Here is a 22,185-nt window from a genome sequence, read left to right on the forward strand (position 1 = left end):
GATCTGAAATTCTAACATGTTTTTTATGACCGGAATAGTGTGAAGCACCGGAATACACAAAAGACAAATTAGCAAAGTAGTAATATATATCAGAGGAGTCATCTCGTATTTCCCATTTCAATTTGTCTTAATTTGTTTTTATTTAAGTCATGGATACGCCTTGCAAAACAGAATTTGTCGGTAAATCCCGTAATTAAGCCCACTTTGAAAACAAAATTCTGATTATTAACAATGGTGACGGTGATTACAGGGGGTTAGGGGGGAGCGAAAAAAAAATCTAAAAATATGATGTCTGATTAAGGAGAAATGGTTAAAGGTAGTGTATGTTTATATATATATAGAAAATACTTATTTTAGTTTTATAAAATTACATTCGAATCTCAATTCAATAGTCTTAATTTAATTTTTAAATTTTTTAATTAATTTTATGACAGAAATTATTATAAAATTAACGTAATTAAAATTTAAAAAATTAAATTAAAATAAAAATATTAAAAACTAAATTAAGATTACACGATCATTTTAAGAATCAAACTGAATATTTTATGTGTATATTTTAAACCAAAAAGAGTCCCAGTCGGACAGATGAAACAAGAGAGAAGGAAGGAAGCTAAGTCAACTCTTCAATTTTGCTATAAAGAAGATGACGTCATGTTCCACGTTCCTTACCCCACACCTCTTTCTCCCCTTTTCCCTCAATAATAAATAATTTTTAGAAATTTTTTGTTTTTGTTTGTTTCTGCATCTCTGATGCACTACACTACTATTCACTTAGCACTGAGTAGCCAGTACTCATATATAATAGGTTTCATATTCATTCACTCACTCACTCTTCTTTCTCTTTCCTTTCTAATTTGGAATAATAATCAATCATTGAATCCCCCACGCGCCATGTATAACTGTAACGGCACATTCTGTTACGCCAATAACGACGACCATTTCCATCACATGATCACGCCAATGCATTCGTCGTCGTCGACCGGAGCCGCATCTCATCAATGGCAATTGATGATCACGAACCCGTCGGAAGCGAGCATGAGCGCAAGCAGCGGGTGTAGCACGCCGAGTTCGTTGGCGAGTTGCGGTGACACCACGAGTCAGCGCGTGAGCGCCACGAAGATGCACAAGAGCGTGAGTAGCCACTCGCTGTTGTTGCAGAATAACAATAGCAGTGGGGTCCACCACAACCGTAATCAGTTGTATCCATCCTTCTCTGCTCTTTTCTGTGAGTTTCTTAATTCCGATGACGCTCCCGTTCGCAGGGTTTACAGCACCGGTGATCTTCAGGTTCTTTAATCTTAATTCTCAACTCATTCAAACACTATAGCTAATCTAATTATTTTTATTATTATCTTTTATGTCTTTGTATTATTACTATTGTATTAAAGAGTTCATTACATCATATAATGCAAAAACTTATTTCGGCTAAAATTAATAGTTAAAAATTGTTAAATAATAAATTAGTCAAATCTATTAAAATATTTAGATTCTTAATTTTCATTTTTTCATGAAGTTTAAGTGCAATATTGCACTTATATAAACTTTCACTTTATATATTTATAACATCAATTTTTTACATAATCATTTAATTATATTAATTCTTTTGGTGATATCTCATTACCTAATTGGATGCACGACTCTCTCAGTTTATTAAAATTAAATTCTTGTATTAATAAGTTTTTTGTGCAATAATAACAATAATTTTAATGTTAGTTAAGATGATGAATAGTAGTATGAATTAATGGAAAAAAAATGCAACATTATTGTTATATGATGAGCAGGAAGATACTTCACTATCAAGTGAGAGTAGTATGATAATAGAAGCAATGAGCAGAGCCAGTCCCTATAGCCCTGAAGAGAAGAAGATAAGAATTGAGAGATACAGAATCAAGAGAAACCAGAGGAACTTCAACAAGAAAATCAAGGTTATTACCTTAATTAACACCTTAAATTTATTACTATTATTGATGAGTCTCAAAAACATAAATATATATGTTCCATCAGAATCTATCAATGACTTTACTAAAAAGGCCAAAATAATTAAAATTTGAGACTGAATTGGACTAATTTAAAAAATAGATATATATATAAAATCAAATCTTTAAGTATATGAATCAACTCAATTTCAGTGTCAAAAATATATAAACAGGGTTTTTGTGGGGCTAACTTATCATTAGTATTTTTCTAGAATAACATAAACTCCAATTTGATTATTTTTTTCTTCCATCATATCATGCTAAAATCATAAGAGAATTGAAAAGGAAGGAAAACAGTGAAAGTTTGAAAAATTTTCATATTCATATTCCATCATATCTTAAGATTACAGATACATGGTTCTGATTTAATTTAATTCAAAGTGTTAGTGACTCATATATAGTGCATTGGTATTACAGCAAAACCTTAAATTGGTCACATTTGAAGCATCATACTTTTCTGGCAAATTATTTGTCTTCTTCTATGATATCATAGCATTACTATTAAATCAGTGGAAATTAAGGATCAATTCACCATGTTATATTCCTTTCCGGCACAAATTACTGTACCACTATAACACCACTAGTTAGAAATGTGTTATATATTTTGCAATTTTTATTTTATTTCGTATATTGAATCCACACACACTTTATTTAAATTGTTCTTTTCTGGAAATCGAATCAAGTATGCTTGTAGAAAAACATTGGCGGATAGCCGGCCGCGAATTAGAGGAAGATTTGCAAAGAATGATGAAATTGTGAGAAACCCTCCATCACTTGAATGGTGCCAATTTGGTGCTGCTGGGGAGGAACAAGATGAAGAAGATGAGAATAATTGGGCCAATTTATTTGATTCCTTAGACCCTGCAAATGTTGTTGCTCATCATCATCAAGAGCAACAAGATAGTTCCCCTTTCGGTGTATTCTACTAAAATATTTGAATTTGCATGTCAATGAAGAATCACTATAATTATTTGTTTTCTGTTTCCTCCCTTTTTTTCTTTCTTTCTCTGTTAAAGAGTGTTATTGTTGTGGTGTGGCCTATAAACAAATTAGGTAATGTAAATATGGTTTATGTGAATCATGATGTGACCATGTGCAATTCTAGACTTGATATAATGTAGGATGAAGTTTTAATTATCAACGCTTTTTGTTATATCTCTTTATAGATGACTAGCTAGGCCTCCATCATGATCATCATCAGTAGCAATATTATTGTAATGTTATTGCATTAAAGAAATTTAACAACATTGTTTGCCTCTTGGGGGTTTAATTTTATATGTGAAGTATTTATAATGTTATCTTATCGACTTATCCTATTTATTTCGTTCAATGAATTTGTGGGAGCTGAATAGGGGTGGAGCCTCTCACAAAAAAAAGGGGGTAATGGCTCCTCCCAAATCTCAATTTTTTTTTTATAAATTATATATAAATTTTAATTTAGTATCTTTTAAAATATTTATTTTACTTATTTATATTATGAAATTAAATTTCAGCTCTTTCGACTCTTAAAATTTAGCCTAGTTCCGTCCCTAGAGTTGAGTATGTAAATGTAAAAAATAAAAATAAAAAAATAAAATGGACGTAGGTATAAAAAGGTTTAGAGGGATAGGAGTAAGGTAATTGGGGATTGGTGACCATCACTTGATTTAGGGTAGATGCTACCTTTTTTGAAGTGAAATTGGATATGATTTTATTCACCACTAGACCTAGATCATTTGGGTTAAAAGGATGTGATAGAGCTTCTTTATTTTATTTATCATTTAATTTTACTACTAACTAAAAAATATTTACATGAGATATAAAAGAGAGTTCTGTATATATATGGTGCATGCTATCATGGAAAGAAATTAGTAAAAAAAAAAAAATCATTTGTGTTTATCAATATTTTTTATCGTAGAAATAATATATATATATATAATATTTTTCTTTATATTTTAGTTTAGACACATTAAATGGGTGAATTCACCTTATTTATTGTATATAATTTCACTTAAATTTTGTAATAAAATGGACAAATTAAAGTGTGTGAAATAGTGAATATTTCAAAACAATTTCCTTATTCTAAAAGCAAATTATTATTTAAGATGGTGAATGCCCACTTTCCTAAAGCAATCAAGTCAAGAGTCAAAATTAAGTCATTTCTTAATAATATATAATAATATTTGACATTAAATAATGCCAACTTTTTATCAGAAATACATAGTGCAGAAAAGAGTGAGGTGGAGAAAGCTAAGCCAAGTAGTCCTTCCAAATTTGTTGAGCTTGGGAGATAAATGTAAAATTTTATGGTATTAGCGAGTAAAGAAAAATTCTCACTATTATATGGTCTATAATATTTATCATTTCACAATTTGGTTTGTGATTATATTATTTTTCATATTTATTAATTTATTATTAATTTGTAAAATAGTTAATATTTAAATGTTAAATGATTTTTTATTTTTGCATATAATTTAGATGGATTTGACATTGGCCAATTTATCAACATCGAAATATATTTCTAAATTTAACTTTCTTTAACTCCCATAAACAATAACTCAAACCCACACATCCTTTTGAATTATATTCTTAACTTTTGCTATATGTCAATAGTATGATCACAAAATGCATTGAAGATTTAGTGATTAAAAACTTATTCTCCTTAAATAAATAAATAAAGAGTAAATATCAAGTCACATGATAATACTTAGTGTTAATTAAAGTCATGAAAACTCGAGTCGACTTTACATAAAGTTAATATTCAAGAGCCGTTAGATGGTTTGATAAATTTGACTAAATTTTCATCTAATAACTCTCGGATATCAACTTCACGTTAAGTTGACTTCACATGAGTTTTCACCGTCATAGAATGTCACATTGATCACAAATACATGAACCTTCAAAACGGCCATAGCTTTCACAAAACCCACAAAAAGAAGAACACCGAATAAAATTTGACATTTATTCTAATAAAAATACTAAAAATATATTTTTATGAAAATTTTTTATTTAAAAATAAAATTTATTTATTTAGTAACACTTTAAATAAATATAATATTTTTATAACATATTAAAATTAAACGTTACAATTTACTATCTAATAGTCAAAATAAAATATTTTTAATTAATAGAATGAAATAATATAAATAATTATATTTTTATATTGTATCTAAAATCTTTCAAGTTTCCAGAAATATCTCAAATCTATTGGTTGCTCTTTTGTTATAGCGTGTAGGGCAACCTGTGAAATATTTTATTGCAAACTTTATAGTTTGCTTTCTTTATAAATGATTAATTTAAATTCAAAAGCCGCTATATGTTTTCAACTTTTCAATAATCATTGAATATGGAGACATTGATTGTTGATAGAGGGGATATATTATATATACTTTTTATTCTGCAGTCTAATTTGGTTGGTGATTGGCGCTAAGGTTTTGAACCCTTTGTTCTTTAAAGGTTATAAATATAATAATATTAATTTAATTACTAAATAATATAATATAGGGTCTAAGCCTCTAAGATAAGAAAAATACATACAAATAAAGGTGGGGTGAGGCTCTATTAATCTTTGTCAACCGGCGCTGTGTTAGCCACTATAGTTTTATGGGGGCCATTTTAAAATCGGAAAATGAAAAATAAGAGGCTAAATTAAATTAACCAAATATCTCATTACATATTTTTTAAGACAAACTTTTTTAAATGTTTGTTTATATAAGAATCTTTTTGAATAATTGATAATATAAAGTTCAAATTTAAAGGTGCTGATAAACATAATTATGATTTGGATCCTTTAATTTTGGTTTATATAGCAATAATATAAATATTACATTAAGATTGTGTTTGTGAATTTTGGTATATATAAACTATCACTTTGCTCCTCAAAAGATTTAATTTTTTGATAAAATGACCTATTAGAAAAAAAATACTTTGCATTATGATCATATTTTTAGGAAGATTTGATTAATCATTTAAAAGTCATGTAGAAAAAATTGAGGGAAAAATGGATTTTTAGATCCATTTAATTTTCAGTTTTTATTCTCTTTACCATTTTTGTAAAAAAAGGTCAACTAAAAAAAGTTATCTAATATAAAATCATAAAAGTTAGAAGATGGAAAAATCTTTTTTTTATGATCAAACTTGTAAAATACCTTATCAAAAATTCTTTTTTATGATATCTAAAAGTTTTTTTTATGATATCTAAAATTCCTTTTATAGCATGTCATTCTATATTTCATATATTTTGTAGGGGAAAATTTTTTGAAAACCAATATGTCATTTTTTTTCATTCGATGTATATTTTATAAAAAAAAAAAGTTTTTTTAGGTCAAAATAGTAATTTATTAAAGTTTATAATATAATTCATTTTCTCTTTTCTTCTTCACTTTTTCTCTTTCAGAACTCTATTGCACAAAAGGTAGCCAAAAGAGCTAGCAAAATCTCTCACTAATGACAAAATTTGAAGTTTATTAGAACTCACTTTTGCCACTCACCACAAAAACTTATTCACTCATATATGTCTGAAGATGAACATTCTCAAGGAATATCCTTATTCCTTCCACACACTGTTAATTCTAAATCTTGGAACCCCACATTCTCAACTAGCAACAATAAATAAATAAATAAATATTATATTATATTATACAACTATGTCATGTATATATACCAAAATCAGTTATCATAATTTATCATTAGTATAAAATATAAATATATATTAAAAATAAATTAAATTACGTATGTATTTATATATAAATATATTAATAACTAATTTTAATAATTAATTTTAGTGTATAAATAATATTTTTTAATTTTATATGTGTCTGCATATAATGGATACCATGATACTCAGCTGCAATTTATGAATAATAAATTAATAATGCAACGCCTAGAATGTTGGAAAAGGCTTTATTTCTCAGTCATCATGATGATGAACATCCAAGATAGAGTTGTTAATTAACGCAATAACAAATGCTAATAAATAAATAAATAAATAATAAAAGATTGATAGGAAGAATTAGACTAGAGAGGGACCGCTTCCAAAAGTAGAACAAAGAATTACATGCCTAGTTGCTACTACTACTAATAATAAAGCACAAATTAATGTTATATACGTTGTCTAAGCAAAAAGAATGAAAGTGAGATGATATGGTGATAACAATAACAATTACAAAGAATTTCATAGGCACATGGCAAGCAGTACCATTACATTATTCTTCTTCTTATATAAAAATGCTAGACAATTAATTTTTTTTAATCGAATTTAACAAGTCAAATTTACATATGTTTATTTTTATTTTTATTTTTACGTTTTGTTTATTTTGATTGTCATCATTATAATTGTGATTATTATCACTATCTCCTATTCTTTTTTCTTTTTCTTTTTTTTATCATTTTTCTCTTTTTTTTTTATTTTTTTATTTTTTTATTATCATCATCATCATTATCATCTTTTTTTAGCTAAATATCACACAATTAGTTTAATAATAACAAAAGTATACTATACATAAATTTTTAGTTAATAACACAAAAAATCTGTTAAAATGACATTGAAATTTTAATAAATAGTACAAGAAATTTTTAAACAACCATAGATCTAAATTCTTAACTCACTCAACCAATAAAGTATATTCAAATGTGTTTTAAAACAAAAAATATAATAATTTGTTACAAATGACATAGAAATGACTAAAATCTTATATATGAATTCAATACCACTCAATTAGTTCAATAATAAAACAAATTGATTATAAAATATTTTATGTCATAATTAAAAAATTTTAATGTTAAAATTAAGAAATTTATTGTGCCACATTAAAAAATAAATTATACAAATTCAAAACTCTCTTCTTCTTGATCATGATATTTTTTTCTTATTTCACATTCTCATAATTTTTTTTGTTTCACTCTATTAACAAGAACCTATGTCATGGTACGGCATCAAAATTAAGAAACTTCATGTATTACGGTTAAAAAGTTTTGGCATTATTTCTAATAAATTTTGTACAATTCAAAACTCTTCTTCAAGAATCTTCTTCTTCTTCTTCTTATACATTCTCATGATTTTTCTTATTTCATCCGCTTAAAAAGAATCTATGTATGTCACGGTTAAAAAATTTTGATGTCAAAATTAAGAAATTTTATGTATCACATCAACAAATTTTGGTGCTACTTTTTTAGATTACTTATGCTCAATTCAAAACTTTTCATCCTCCTTGTCATCTTCTTCTTCATCATTGTTATTATCATCTTATTCTTCTTCTTTTTGTTTTACTGATTCATAATTCTTTTTGTTTTATCCACTTAACAAGAATTAAAAAAATATAAAAAAATAAAAATACTGTTATAATTAAGAAGAGGAGGAAGAAAAGAAAAAATAATTGCCGCAACAAAAGAATGACGATGAAAAAGAATCACATGAAAAGAAAGAAATACAAAAAAGAAGAAGTAAGCCATTTATATACACATTGTGTGAATAATTTTTATTAAGTTTAGACTAATTTAATTGACAAAAATACTTAAAATATATAGCAGGACTATTTTTTATAATTTTCTAATACAACAATTTGTTCTCATTTTATATCTACATGAAAAATTAGCCCGATTTTTTTTAAATATCAACTAATTATATGTATAAAAAAATCAACTACCTTAGAGAAATATAAACTTGGCGTTAATTTTTTTTTTCGCTATGCTACTATAAAAGAATAGTCGATTCGACTCCGGCAAATTTGATCAATTTTTGTGATTGAAAAATGTGTGTAATAATATTTATAAATATATATAAATATCGATTATAATATGTATATATTAAAATTAGTCATTAAAATTTGTCATAAATATAAAATATATGTTAAAATATAAATATATATTGAAAATAAATTAAAACACACATATATTTATATACAAATATATTAGTGACTGATTTTAATAGTTAATTTTAGTGTACAAATAATATTTTTGTATAAATATATAATAATTGGGTAATTAATTTTTGTATTGGTTAAGAATTTTTTTTACAACAAATGTAACATCCTAACAATATATCTACGTATCTTCTTAAATAATAAATTCTCTTAAGCATCCTCATCACTACTATGAAAAATAAGCAAGTATGAATTCTAGAGGAATGCCTGTTTTTGGGTCAACAATAATAGGGGAATGCTAGCTAGGCATGTTTTCTTTTTTCCCCCTTGGAATGCTAAGCATGCTATGCTGGAGAACAATCACGGAGTTTGTTCAATATTGTTTTGGGCTGTTGTTTTTGTTGACTGATTGTGTTCCAAAACATATTGTTTTTGGACCACTATTCCGTTGTTCTACGATCATTTTTTCCTAGTATATACATATATAAATTTTTTCTTTACTTTGTATATGCATATACGTACATAAATTTTATAGAAGTACCATCACTTTAATATTAGCCAATTTTTTGTACCAAGATTTTATTTCAATTCCGTTAGATGAATAATAAAAGATTCGAACAATCTGAACAACAACAGGTAGCATTTCAGATTTATTAACCATTCAATTTTACATTCATCCTAAATCTATCATTTTTATTTAATTTTATTTTGACCTAATTACACTCTCTTCTAATCTAAATCCCCTTTTTATCGCAGCTAACCATCCGTCACCTATCTAACACGCAATCTCTCTTGCCGGTAAAAAAACTCCCAAATACCGTCATCTTAAGAACAAACATCTCATTCGCATTAAGATCAAACATCCCATTTATATGAAAAATAAACATCTCATTTACATAAAAAATACACATTTGCATGCACGATAAAGAATGAAGTTGGGCTACTTACAGCGACAAGATGGATGCTAGGTGGGCAGAGGCAGTCATTGTAGCGCGACGAGGCTGGGCTGCCTACAGCGATGCTGGGATGGAGGTGCGACGAGACTGGGCTGCGTGCGGTGATTGGGGAGGCGCGATGAAGCACGGATGCGTGCATCGGTTGCGGACGCACAAGAAAACTGGGACGCTTGCGATGGTTCGCGAGATAAAGAAAGAACCCACATTCAGCGCGACAATGTGGTGGTTTGCGTGCTTCTGCTGTTCTATATTTACTCCTTGAATTCGGTTCTGCTATGCGGGCTTCGAGGTGGGGCTGCAGTAGTGATAATGCAAAAGTTTAAGATAGGGGTGTGCATGAGTCAGGTGGAACCGGGTTTGATGTGACTCAGACCCGACCCGAAATATATACCGGACCTATTTGTTAGACCCGAACCCGGCCCTAAACCCGATGAAACCTATATACTTTCGGGGCACGATTATACCGGGTAAAAACCGGGCCATTAATATTATATTACCTTGATACCTTCTTGTAAGTTAGCATGTAAAAATATCTAAATTTTCAAGACTCCAACCATTATTTGACATGGTAAAATTCACTTAGGAAAATATAACAAGAACCAACTCTTCTCTAAAATTAAAGCATAACCATAATCAATACTAATATTGCCTAATAACACCAAATATTTAAATCAATACAAATAACACAAGATTATGCATTAGTCTAAAGTCTTATGCATTTTAAACATAAAACATTAACTTATAGTCTTATATATAATGACTAATAACACAAAATATTAAGGTTTATAATACTTATATTCCACGTAATAATAGCTATCATCTATTACTAATAACACAAAATATTAATTGTGTATAATGATCGGGCCACCGGCCGATTTTGGGTTACCCGAGCTATGGACTGAACCCGATCCGAAATAATGACCAGATCTATTTTTTGAGACCCTTACCTGATTTTAGACCCGATAAAATCACACTAAATTAGTCTCTAAAGTGTTTGGGACCGGACCGAATCTTCGGACCGGATCGGGCCATCCACACCCCTAGTTTAAGATAGTGAGGTGGCTTCAAGTGGTTGTGAAGCACATGGAGAGCAAGGGTGGGGCGTTCTACAAGTGTAGGAAAGGATTTGAGGTGGTTGAAAGTCAAATTGAAAATTAGAATTATATCTCATTAATTTAAAAGTTGGATTTTTAAATTAAAAATAATTTTTTTAACTTATTGTTTAAATTTTTAAAAAAAGTGTTGTTTTCTTATATTTTTTCATTTTCTTTTTATATTATTATGATTTAGAATTTAAAATTTTTAAAATATTTAAGAGACAATAAAAATCAATCCAAAGTTATTTGATTTTGTTTACCATATAATTTAAAATTTATAATTGGATATTTAGAATTTATATTCAATTAAGTATTGATAAAAAAATAATAAATTTTATTGGTTGTGTATCATTGTTAATAAGCATTTTGGTTGGTTTCTTTTCTTAACTTCATTTGTATTGTAAATTTATTTAACAAATAACAATCAGAAGTAACTTGACAATTAATAGCTGAAGAATGAATTAACAGAATTTTAATTGCTTTATCCCAATAATAAAATGGAATATAAGGCATTTCATATTTGATTAGGAACATTCAACTGATACAAGAGTGGATTATTAGGAAATGTAAGAAAGTACATGTATTATCAAGATTTAGACTATTTTGAAGAGGAAGTAGAAAAATTGTTTCTATGAAACGTATATGCTAAGTCAAGACGTTTACACAAGTCTTATACATAATTATTTACAGGGAGAATTAACACAAGCAAAGTGTTATGTACTCCAAGTCCCAATAATAAAACCAATATTTACTCTAATTAAAAAGGGAAAGTATGAGGAGCCAATGAAATACTTGTATAATAAAGAAGGTTTATGGAGTATTATAGATATAATCATTAGTGTTACTTTTTTTATTAGCTGAAGTTTTTGGGATGAGTGATATTATGATATGGTAGAACACTAGATCCGAAAAGTTAAGAGTTCAATTTTTGGTGAACTCCAAAATTAATTTAATTTTTTGGAAAGATGTTTATTATTTGGATGGTTATTCTAGATAGTATTGAAGATGTTCATTTTGTAACTCAATAATCCATTGTACACATTGTTTACCTTACAACATAAAAATTAGGTGCTGATCTTTTCCAACTACTACTTTCTCTCTATTCGTTTTTCTTATTTTCAATGTTCTTTCTTGGTTCCCAGTTAGTTAGGATCTGAGGTTTCTGTCGGTCGAAACCTTGTGGGCGATAGCATTCCCATTTCGATAGCAAGACATTTCTTTATCTTTGTTGGTTTGAACCCCTTGGTTCTTCATATTGATTTAGCGTTTCTCAAAGGGCTCCCAATAATATGGATTATTTGTACCATTAATTAATTAATTCACAGCTACCTAAATAGATGTTGACTTTGTCTAAGTCTTGATAATACATGTATTCTACCTTTGATTCTTAGTTATTACTTATTAATTAGTTCTTATCACCCAAATAATTTAGAGAAATTTAACTTTAGCTTATCTTTGTCTATGGTAATTTTTTGGATTTCTCAATTTCTCATAATTTACTTCATAAAAAGTATAATTGAAGGCATAAGAGAAATACAGTAACACAACTTGCTTTCATTATCAACATAATCCACTTCAAAGCCTCACAAAACGATATACATAAACATAGTAAGGATGTGTTGTTAACTTGTTACTAATTGGGCAAAATATGTTTCGTAGACTTGGTCTTTTTTTTACTTTATAAATCTACGAAGTGCCTCAATTCCAAAAACATACTAAGAAATGCAGGAAATGCAAAATTTATAAAGACGTGTAGAATATATATATTTGAAAGTCATCTCCCTTCAGATTTCACCAGCTGTGAGAACACCTTACTCATAGAAACACCAGAAAGATCATTAAGGCTTGGAGATTCAAATTGGGCGGCCAAAACGCTTTCCTCGCGGCTGAAATTGTTGATCTGGGGCGAGAGATCGCCGATCATATTGGTGCTATTTTCTTCCGGATCACCTTGAAAAACAGCCTCCTGAAGTTGGAGAGCATACTCTAGATTCCACAGGACATCTCCTATAGAAGGCCTATCAACACCGAATTCAGCTAGGCATTTCTCGGCTGTTTCGCCAAACTTCCTGATATGTTCCAACTGACCTTTCTCGGTCTTATTTTACGGGTCAATGTAGGATCTATGATATGTTCCAACTGACCTTTTTTCTGCCACTTTAATGCCCATTCTGCCAAGTTCACCATTTCCCTCGACAGCGAAGGGTCTATGACCGGTCTTGCACAAAGAACTTCAAAGAGTACCACCCCAAATGAATATACATCTGACTTCTCAGTTAGTTGTTGTCTTCGGAAATACTCCGGATCAAGGTATCCAAAGCTCCCCTTGACAGCTGTGCTAACATGAGTCTGGTCAATTTCCGGACCAGTTTTTGATAGCCCGAAATCTGCTACTTTCGCCATAAGATTCTCATCAAGTAGGATGTTTGCAGACTTCACATCGCGGTGAATTACCGCCTTTGCATAGCCTGTATGAAGATAATGAAGTCCCCGAGCAGCTCCTATGCATATCTCAAGCCTCTGTTTCCAACTCAAGCTTGGAAGACCGGAACCATATAAATGACTCTTTAGAGTTCCCTTCTCCATATATTCATAAATCAATATCATTTCATTCATTTCATCACAGTATCCAATCAGTGACACCAAATGTCGATGCCTGAATTGAGACAACATTTCGATTTCAGTCCTAAACTCTGCTAGACCCTGCTGCGACCGAGGATTCCCTCTCTTAACTGCAACTTTAGTTCCATCACTCAATTCTCCCTTGTATACTTTGCCAAAACCACCTATGCCAATAACCAAATTCTCATCAAAACTATTTGTAGCTTCCTGAACAGCCAAGAAAGGAATGCGGTAGCCACAATTTGTGGCAGCACTTGCTGTTGTGGCATTAGAATATTTACTTCCTATGGTGTGAGAAGTTCCATCATTGGCAGATATTGGAATCCATGTTTTTGAATGTCTTTGCTGTGCCAACTTCTTCCTTTTCATGTACATTACAAATAAAACTCCAATCAAGACAATCATACTACATGCCCCAAGAATCGACCCAACAATCACCCCAACTTTCTTAGAATTCAAACCAGAACCACTCGTTACAGGCACTGTTGTAGCTGCACTAAGACTATTCATAGAGTTGTTCATTTTCATGATTTCCAGCCCATTCAATATGGCATTAGGATACTCTGTATTTGTCAGGGAAGGACCGATACTCACACGAATTCGGTTGCTAACAGTTGGGAGAGTAACCAAATCCTTAAAATATGGAGCAGCCAAAACATTATTAGTTTCTGTACTGAGATCAAGATCCTTGGCAGCATAAAAAGAGTCAATGTAAACATTGAAATAGAGTTCATTAAGACTTCTACTGATTACATCACAGAAATGAAGCCTAAGAAAGTACTCAAATCCAGGATCCACATCAAACTGCCATGTCACATTGAAAATAAACCGGGGATCGTACATCGAATTCATCTGTCTAAGAGTACCATAGACAACTGGTGGAGCAGTGTTTTCGGTTGGCCCACCTTCCGTGTACTTAACAGCAGCAATGTTTGAATTACTAGTTGTAAGGTTTGAGTTTATAAGGAAGCTCTGATCCGGAACCCAAGTTCGTTGAAGCGTGTCATTGTCGGCAGAGACTTTAGGACCACCCATGTTAACCCTGTAAACAGTTTCTAATGCCTGTGAATACAACCCATAATAAGGTGCTAATGATGGTTTTAAGGTGTAAGCATCATCAACAATGAGGTCATCTGGAACTGAAACAACTTCAATTGCATTGACAAAGGCTATTGAGTTGTTTGATGGCGTGAAAGTGATCACAAGTGTGTCCGAGCTCACATTCAAAGAGAACTCCTTCATAACAGGATTCTTCTGGACACTGAAGTTACCAAGAAGTATAGTATCTTGTCCGATAACAGCAAAATTTGCAGTACTCAATTTGTACTTTCCAAAATCAAATGGAAAGAAATAAAGCCTGATCCAATGTCTCCCCTTTTGGTTAATAGGGAATGTGTACTCAGAGGATCCGGCAAAAATCCTCGCCGTCCGATAGAGAGGGGAATCACCATTTAAATTCAAGGTATTTGCAAGAATGTCTTCATTGGTGGAAACCAAATCCTTAAAAAAACTATCTGCTGCGAAATTTCGACTACCTACTGTGGTATTGGAAGGTGATCCACAGTCTATAAGGTAATTATCTATAGGCACAAACTTTGTAGCAGAACAAAACAAGGGCAAGATTGACAAGGCACATGTTAATAAACCAAGTTCTCTGAAACCCCACATCATAGTATCAAGTTAGGAATTCAAACAGAACCCCAGTTTTTCAAGTTGTAGCCTTGTAATTTAATCCTAGGAAGAACACTTCATTCACACTGGTACATGCAATAACATAAACAAATGAAAAAGAATAATAAGGTTTTACTTTCTAAACTACTAAACTAACCAGAAACTGCAATAATAAGAATAAGAGTGAAAGATGGCACCTTTAAATTTAACGGTTTTCATCTCTTCCATGGTGATGATGATGATGATGAACACAAGGCAGATAGCACAGAAGGCACAAATCTGAAGTACCCTTTTGTTATTTATTTTGAAAAGGATTGAAAGTGAAAATGGTGAAGAGAGAAGATCACAATCACAATCACAAACATGTTCAACAAGAATCTATATCTGAGAGGACAAGCTGGTATGGAAAAAAGAAACTTATCACTGACAACCTTAACTTTCATAAATATGGTACTAGTACTAGATTCTTCTATGCACTCAATTTATTTATTATTTTATTTTTAAACAAGCAGAGGAAAAAAAAAAACAAAAAGCAAAACTGCAAGAGAGTTTTGAAGAACATGGTCAAAAGGGTTGGTGGTACAAAATTGAAATCAAATACTACCAGCTAAGACTACTTCTGAGGTGATTTTGTGCGAAGAAATATGAACAAATTAAATAAAAGAAAAGAAGAGGAAAGAGAGACAAATGCAATAAGGTGAGCTAGGTGAGTTGGTAATAATGATAACTGGCTGGGAAAGCAATAAAAGGTGTTACTGCTAAGTTTTGTAACTTGTTATACAATGAACATATATAAATGAGTGAATAATGTTTCATTTTCATATCTTCGGTTGATTTTGGACTTTGGTTTGCGGTTTTACACTTTTCTGACCAGAAAAAAAAATACAAATCCTAATTTAAAATCTAACCACTAACCTTTTAAATTTTTTATTTCAATTTTAAAATTTTTTAATAGGTTCAATATTATTCTACAGATAAATTTAATACAAACAATTAATATATTTAAGAATCAATATGACATTTGATTTTAATATATAAAAATCAGACTATTTATTATCACTAATATAAAAGTTCTCTCGTTAATTATTTGAGTTAAATTTAACGATAAGACAATATTAAATTTGTTTAAAAAATTTTAAACTAAAATAAAATATTAAAATATTAAAAATTAAAAAAAAACTTAATCCAAATATTGAACCACCAAAATATTACTTTACTCTTTATTTATAAAGGAGGTTGGTAAGTAAAATACTAACATTCTTCAGATGTTGTAAAAGAATGAATCCAATGAAATTATACCATATAATTATAAATGAATGTGTAACTAATGTTTAAAATAATGCATATATATAAATATTCTTTAAGACTTATGATCATTGTTATAAAAATTAATTTTGGTAATATTTTTTGGAACGCCATAACACATGCTAAAATGCACGTATTGTAAAAGTAAAAGATTACAAAGATAAGCAATTCTTATTTGAAGGAGATAAGGTAAGGTGATATTTTTATTGGAAAATGTCGTGGCATACAACAATTATATTATATGTTGTATAGGGAAAGCAACATTTTTTTTTTTAATAATTGGATTGCATATGGTTTTCTGAAGCACAATTGATTTTTTCCCTTTAATTCATGCAACAATTATATTATATGTTGTATAGGGAAAGCAACATTTTTTTTAATAATTGGATTGCATATGGTTTTCTGAAGCACAATTAATTTTTTCCCTTTAATTCTGAACCAAACATTCGTAAATATATATATTTTTTAACAGATTTGTTCTGAATTCTGATCATTCCACTATCACTATTATGAGAAAGCTAATAAACAAATAAATAAAAATATTGGTTGCAATGCCATTGGTGAGTAGTGGACCATAGTAGAAGCATGCATGCTATAATAATGCCATTTGTTCAGGGCAAAGAAATAATGAAAGATAAGCATGAGATTCTAAGATAGTGATGACACTTTTTAATTAAATATCGTATGGCCACTTTCATGCATTTTCCAAATATATAATTGATAATTAATCTGTCTTCACTCCACATCAGTTCTCACATTGTTTTCATTAGCCTGGAAAAAAAATTGTTTTTTTTTTTTTCATTAAGATTGGATCACATGGGATTAGAGGTGTCAACATTTTTCAAAAGGCGAAGAATTTTTTTCGTGAGGATAGAAATGGGGACTAAAATTTTCCCGAAACAAACGCGGAAACTCGAACGGGATTTTCGCCCCGTCCCCGGTAATTTCCCGAATTCTTGAGTTTATTTAAATATCCTTAATTTATTTCTAATATAAGGATTTTTTCGTAATTTCGTCTATTGAAAATCCTGACTCTATCTTATTGAATGTCTTTAATTCTCTCCTACTATTCCACTTAGCACCGTTTCCAAGCCCCAACTTTTCAGAAAAGTTCAAAACTTCCAATCCCCCATAGTTGTGTCCACAGTCACAGCCATAGCAACATACCCCCTCGTCAGTCACTACCGGTCACTCTTCCTGCTCAATGCTTACCTCCTTATGGATTATTTTGTTATATTGTATTTCTGGACTTATAATCTTAGATAAGATATGTTTGCAATAATGTTTTGTAGTTTGTTTTTTGTTTTTTGTTTTATTTTTTACTCATATAAATGTTCAACATAGGGAGATGGGGAATAGGACCTTTCAAGGAACACGGTAAACGCGAGAAATGGGGATGGGGACGATTATCCCCCATGGCGGGGATCGAGCGGGGATGTGGATCAATTCTGGGGGCAGAAACGGGGAGCAGGGAGGCATCCCCCGCCCCACCCCGCCCCATTGACATCCCTACATGGGATCAGATAATATGTATGTGTTTGGACTTTTATAGATTTTAGGCCAATAGTAGTTACTATGTTAGGTGTTCGGTTAATAATGAATTTTTTGAGAGAGTTATTAAAAAAAAATACTAAAAAATAATTCTATGTTTTTTTTGGACCAAAGATAGGAGACTCGAACCCGCAACCTGTTAATTGAGTATGGGGAAACTATGCCATTTGAGCTATTACTCATTGGCAAAATTTGGAAAGTAGGAGACTTGAACCCGCAACCTCTTAATTGAGTATGAGGAGTCTCCTAAAAAAAAGAGTAATAGCTTAAATAGCTTAAATGGGCATAATCTTCCCATACTCAACTAACAGGTTGAAGGTTCGAGTCTCATATCTTTGAAAAAAAAATTTTCTATGTTAAAAATTAAAGTTGTGTGAAAAGAATAAAGAAGAGTATGTAAATTAATTTTAAATATTAATAAAAATATATATTTTTTTAGGTAAATATATATCTATCTATTTATGAAAATAATTTTTTATCTCTTCATCATTTTTTATGTTCATCATAACCTACACCAATGCTAAAAGCCTAAAAGTTAAAAATAATTAAAATCTTTTTATTCATTATTGCAGAAAAAAAAATGAGCTGTATGCTTGACAAGGGCTAAAAGTAGATTGTGATTACCCTACAATGCTATACCTTCTTGGACAAATTGTTATTTTATCTCTGAAAATTTTGAAATCGTTATTGGGTATTATAATCAAAATAAAGGAAATATTTCTCATCATTATGTATAATCTTAAGTATATGATGTGTTATTGTATATACACTGCAGTTATTGTAAACAAAACAAATGTATTGAAAATTTAATTTTTTTTTGTGTTTTTAATAAAAATATTTTTAATTTGTAATATTAGCATGTGTTTTTAAAATACAAGATAAATAAATCTTTTTTTGTTTTATACGACATACTAATGACTAATTTATTATAAAATTTATGAGTTATTACATATCTAAGACAATATTTAAACCTTTTAATAGTTGTTTGAGTGGACGAATGAGTCGATTATTTGACCAATACAAATTAATTAAAGATCTAATGTTTTGTTAGTTTTTTTTTTTGGTAAATAATGTTTTGTTGTTGTTGGGGGATAGCTTTATTTTGGGCCAAGTTATTGCTGTTTAGTCAACTATCATTTAGCACAAATAAGCCTCGTTTAGTGTGGTAATGGATCAAGTTATGGTCTCCCCCTCCTTTCGTTATTCCGGAGAGTTCAGAGTGGGCTTTCAACTTCCGTTGTCATGAAATTTATTTATAAACAAAAAAGAACAGGATCACCCATGAGCAAAGCTACAAAGCCTCGCGGTCCAAAAATAGAGAAATTGTTAGGTGCTATATTCGGTAAGGATTGTGTCTCCCCAAAAGAAAAGATATGGATTTCTTTTTTAAGAGAAAGGTTCAAGACCGAAAAAAAAGGGCAAAGGTTTTATACCTTTATCATTATGGTTAAAGAAAAGGTTTAATTACTTTTTTGTTCTCTGGTTTTATAAATTTTTAATTAGGTTCGTATGCTTTTTTTTAATTAATTTTTTGTACCATTTTTTTCAATTAGATTCTTACTGTGATCAGATAGTTTGATTTAATAGAATATTTCGTTCCTAAATTAATGATTTTTAAACTTTTTCCTAAATCCCTAATTCGCTTTCACTGTTATTTTCTTATAGACCAAAATAACCCTGTCAGACTTAAATAAAATCTGTTCAGTCTCCTAAACTCAGAGAAAAATTCTTCACATTCCTCTCCTTATTCGTTCGTTTATTGCACACTCTGTCATCAGGCGAGATCAACTCCACTGAAACATTGCTGGAGGGTATCGCTTCTCCGGTGTCATCGTCTTCGTTGTAGGCGTTGCTGCTACTTTTAGGTAAGACAACGCTTGACCTTGTCCGTCATTGAAATATTTTTCTTTTTTTTCTCCTAGGGGGAATTTACGACATTGTTTATTAGAGCTTTCTTTTATTTCTAAAAATGGTTGAATAGAAATTTATGGTATTGTATTTTCTTATTTTTGGTATGCAGTTATGGGTGATTCGAATTTCACCATTGAGGTCCACCACGGTAGAAAATTTGTTGACAGTGGACACAGATTAGAGTATTTAGGAGGAATGGTTGTGGAGGATTTACATTTTAACGTTGATGTATGGTCATTGCAAGAAATTGTGAGTGAACTAAAGTAACTAGGGTATAAGGGATACACCAGGTTATGGTACAAGGAATCAGGGATGGATTTAAAGTCAAGTATTAGAGAGATAAAGTCCGATAGGAATGCGATGAGATTGGCTAAATCACTGGTGTCAAGTTCTTGCAAACATAGCGAGGTATACGTTGTCGATGGAGTCAGAAAAGGTAACGGGATTGAAATCACTTTTAGTGATGTTGATTATGTGCTAGAGGAAGGTGAAGACAGTAGCTTTAAGTTGATAGAGGTTGAAGTGGATGCTGATTAAGGTGAAGAGGTATTTAATGACAGTGCTAATGATGGTGACCATGAGAATCACTTTGGGTTTAAGGTGGAAGATAATGATCCACAATCAAATGCACTTGAGGGATTCACTGGCCCACTGAATGATGAGGGACCTGCAACAGCTGAAACAACTCAAGTTGATGAAGGTTTAGCGGAGGGTGATGAGCAAGTTGGGGAAATATCTGATGGATATGAGACTGAAGATATAGACAATTACGAGGGGGACTCTGATGATATGATAAAAAAGAGGAGGTTCATAACAGCCATACTTTTTACATCTTTATAATAACACTGCAACAATCAAAACACCGAATATCAAAGTCATTATAATTTGCATCTTGTTTTACTTTTTCATAGTATCTTCCATTTTACCAAATTGTTCTTGGACTAAACTTAGCTCACCACACAACCTTTCTATACAAGCATCTATTTCTCCAACTTCTGCAATTAATCTCTCTAGATCCACACTTAATCTCTCTATCTTCCTTTCTTGTGCCTCCAATTCTCTTATCCTTCCAAATTATTGCTGTGAACCTATCACTCTATCTTTTTCAAATAATTTTTTTTTCTTTTTCATCAACTCACTCAAAAAACTTGTATCTCCTGATAGGGTAAGAAATGAATCTTATGTTTGGATTTCTTGATGTACTTTAATTCCGAAAAATCAGAGTGTCTCCACAAAAGCAATAAACTCTATTTTCCTTTTGCTTCAACCATCCACTATTCTCATCTTCTTCATTATCAATCCACTCGAAAAACTTGTATTTTAGCATTCTTCCACAATTAACATACATTCTTTCATGGCTTGCTACTGCCGAAGAAGACATCACAGTAACTACCTCACCACAAAAACAAATATGTGTCTTCTTGACGAGGGTTTTGGAACTAGAAACTCTTAAAGATAAGTGACTTTGATCCATAAGTATTCACAAAGTAAGAGAAGGAAACAGAAGAAGAGAAGTTTGAGGAAGAGGCGAAGAGAGTGAGACTCGGAACCTATTGATTCTCAATGATTTGTAAGGGGTAGATGAGGGGTATAATGATCAATTTATCCATTCTTAACATTTTTTGTAATGTTTACTGTTAAGAGAGACTTAATTGAAAAAAATGATACAAGAACTCAATTAAAAAAATATATATCGGGACCTGATTAAAAATTTTACGAAACTATAGAGTCGTAATTAAACTTTCAAAAAATTTTATAGACCACCAAAATATCCAAGAAACATGCTCCACTACATTAGAGTAAGTTTGATATTTTGATTTGTATTTTTATTTTCTATTTTTATTTTTAGTATTTTTTATTTTTTAAATTTTATAAAAAAAGAAAATAAAAAATAAAAACAAAAAACAGAATTTTATTATTTTTGTTATTTTTATTTTCTTTTCACAAATTTTAAAAAATAAAAAATACTAAAAATAAAAACGTAAACTAAATATATCCTAAGAGCAACTCCAATGGAGTAACTTTCAGGTTCCATTTTCTCTTTTTCTGACATCAACCGTTGGAGAAAAGAAAAATTGAGTTCCCGCTCACATTCCGAGGAGAAGGAGTTCCTCCTCAAAGGGACTTGTGAATGCCAATAATAGCTTGTCACATGGCAAGTTATCTTTAAGTGGGTAGTTGTTCCCTTTTATTAGGGGAGTTATTAAAATCTCCTTTGTAGATGAGTAAGAGAGATCGTAAGAAATGATTACTTATT

The 22,185-nt window shown here is 30.4% G+C and overlaps 2 protein-coding genes across 2 annotated transcripts; one reads left to right on the forward strand and one right to left on the reverse strand.

Moving 5' to 3' along the window:
* The first annotated feature begins 836 nt into the window (after positions 1–836).
* LOC107477092 (uncharacterized) lies at positions 837–3,009 on the forward strand. Its single transcript, XM_016097056.3, has 3 exons — positions 837–1,287; positions 1,782–1,925; positions 2,660–3,009. The coding sequence occupies exons 1-3, from the start codon at positions 892–894 to the stop codon at positions 2,903–2,905; spliced, it is 786 nt and encodes a 261-aa protein (XP_015952542.3). The 5' UTR covers positions 837–891; the 3' UTR covers positions 2,906–3,009.
* Positions 3,010–12,426: 9,417 nt separating this feature from the next.
* Positions 12,427–15,793, reverse strand: LOC107476900 (receptor-like protein kinase HERK 1). The gene is given in 3 exon segments (XM_016096840.3): positions 12,427–12,948; positions 12,951–15,247; positions 15,359–15,793. Coding segments are annotated over 2 exon segments (2,517 nt in total). The 5' UTR covers positions 15,162–15,247; positions 15,359–15,793; the 3' UTR covers positions 12,427–12,642.
* Positions 15,794–22,185: the final 6,392 nt, after the last annotated feature.

This window comes from Arachis duranensis, chromosome 3 (genome assembly GCF_000817695.3).
Source record: "Arachis duranensis cultivar V14167 chromosome 3, aradu.V14167.gnm2.J7QH, whole genome shotgun sequence".
Lineage (NCBI taxonomy): Eukaryota > Viridiplantae > Streptophyta > Magnoliopsida > Fabales > Fabaceae > Arachis > Arachis duranensis.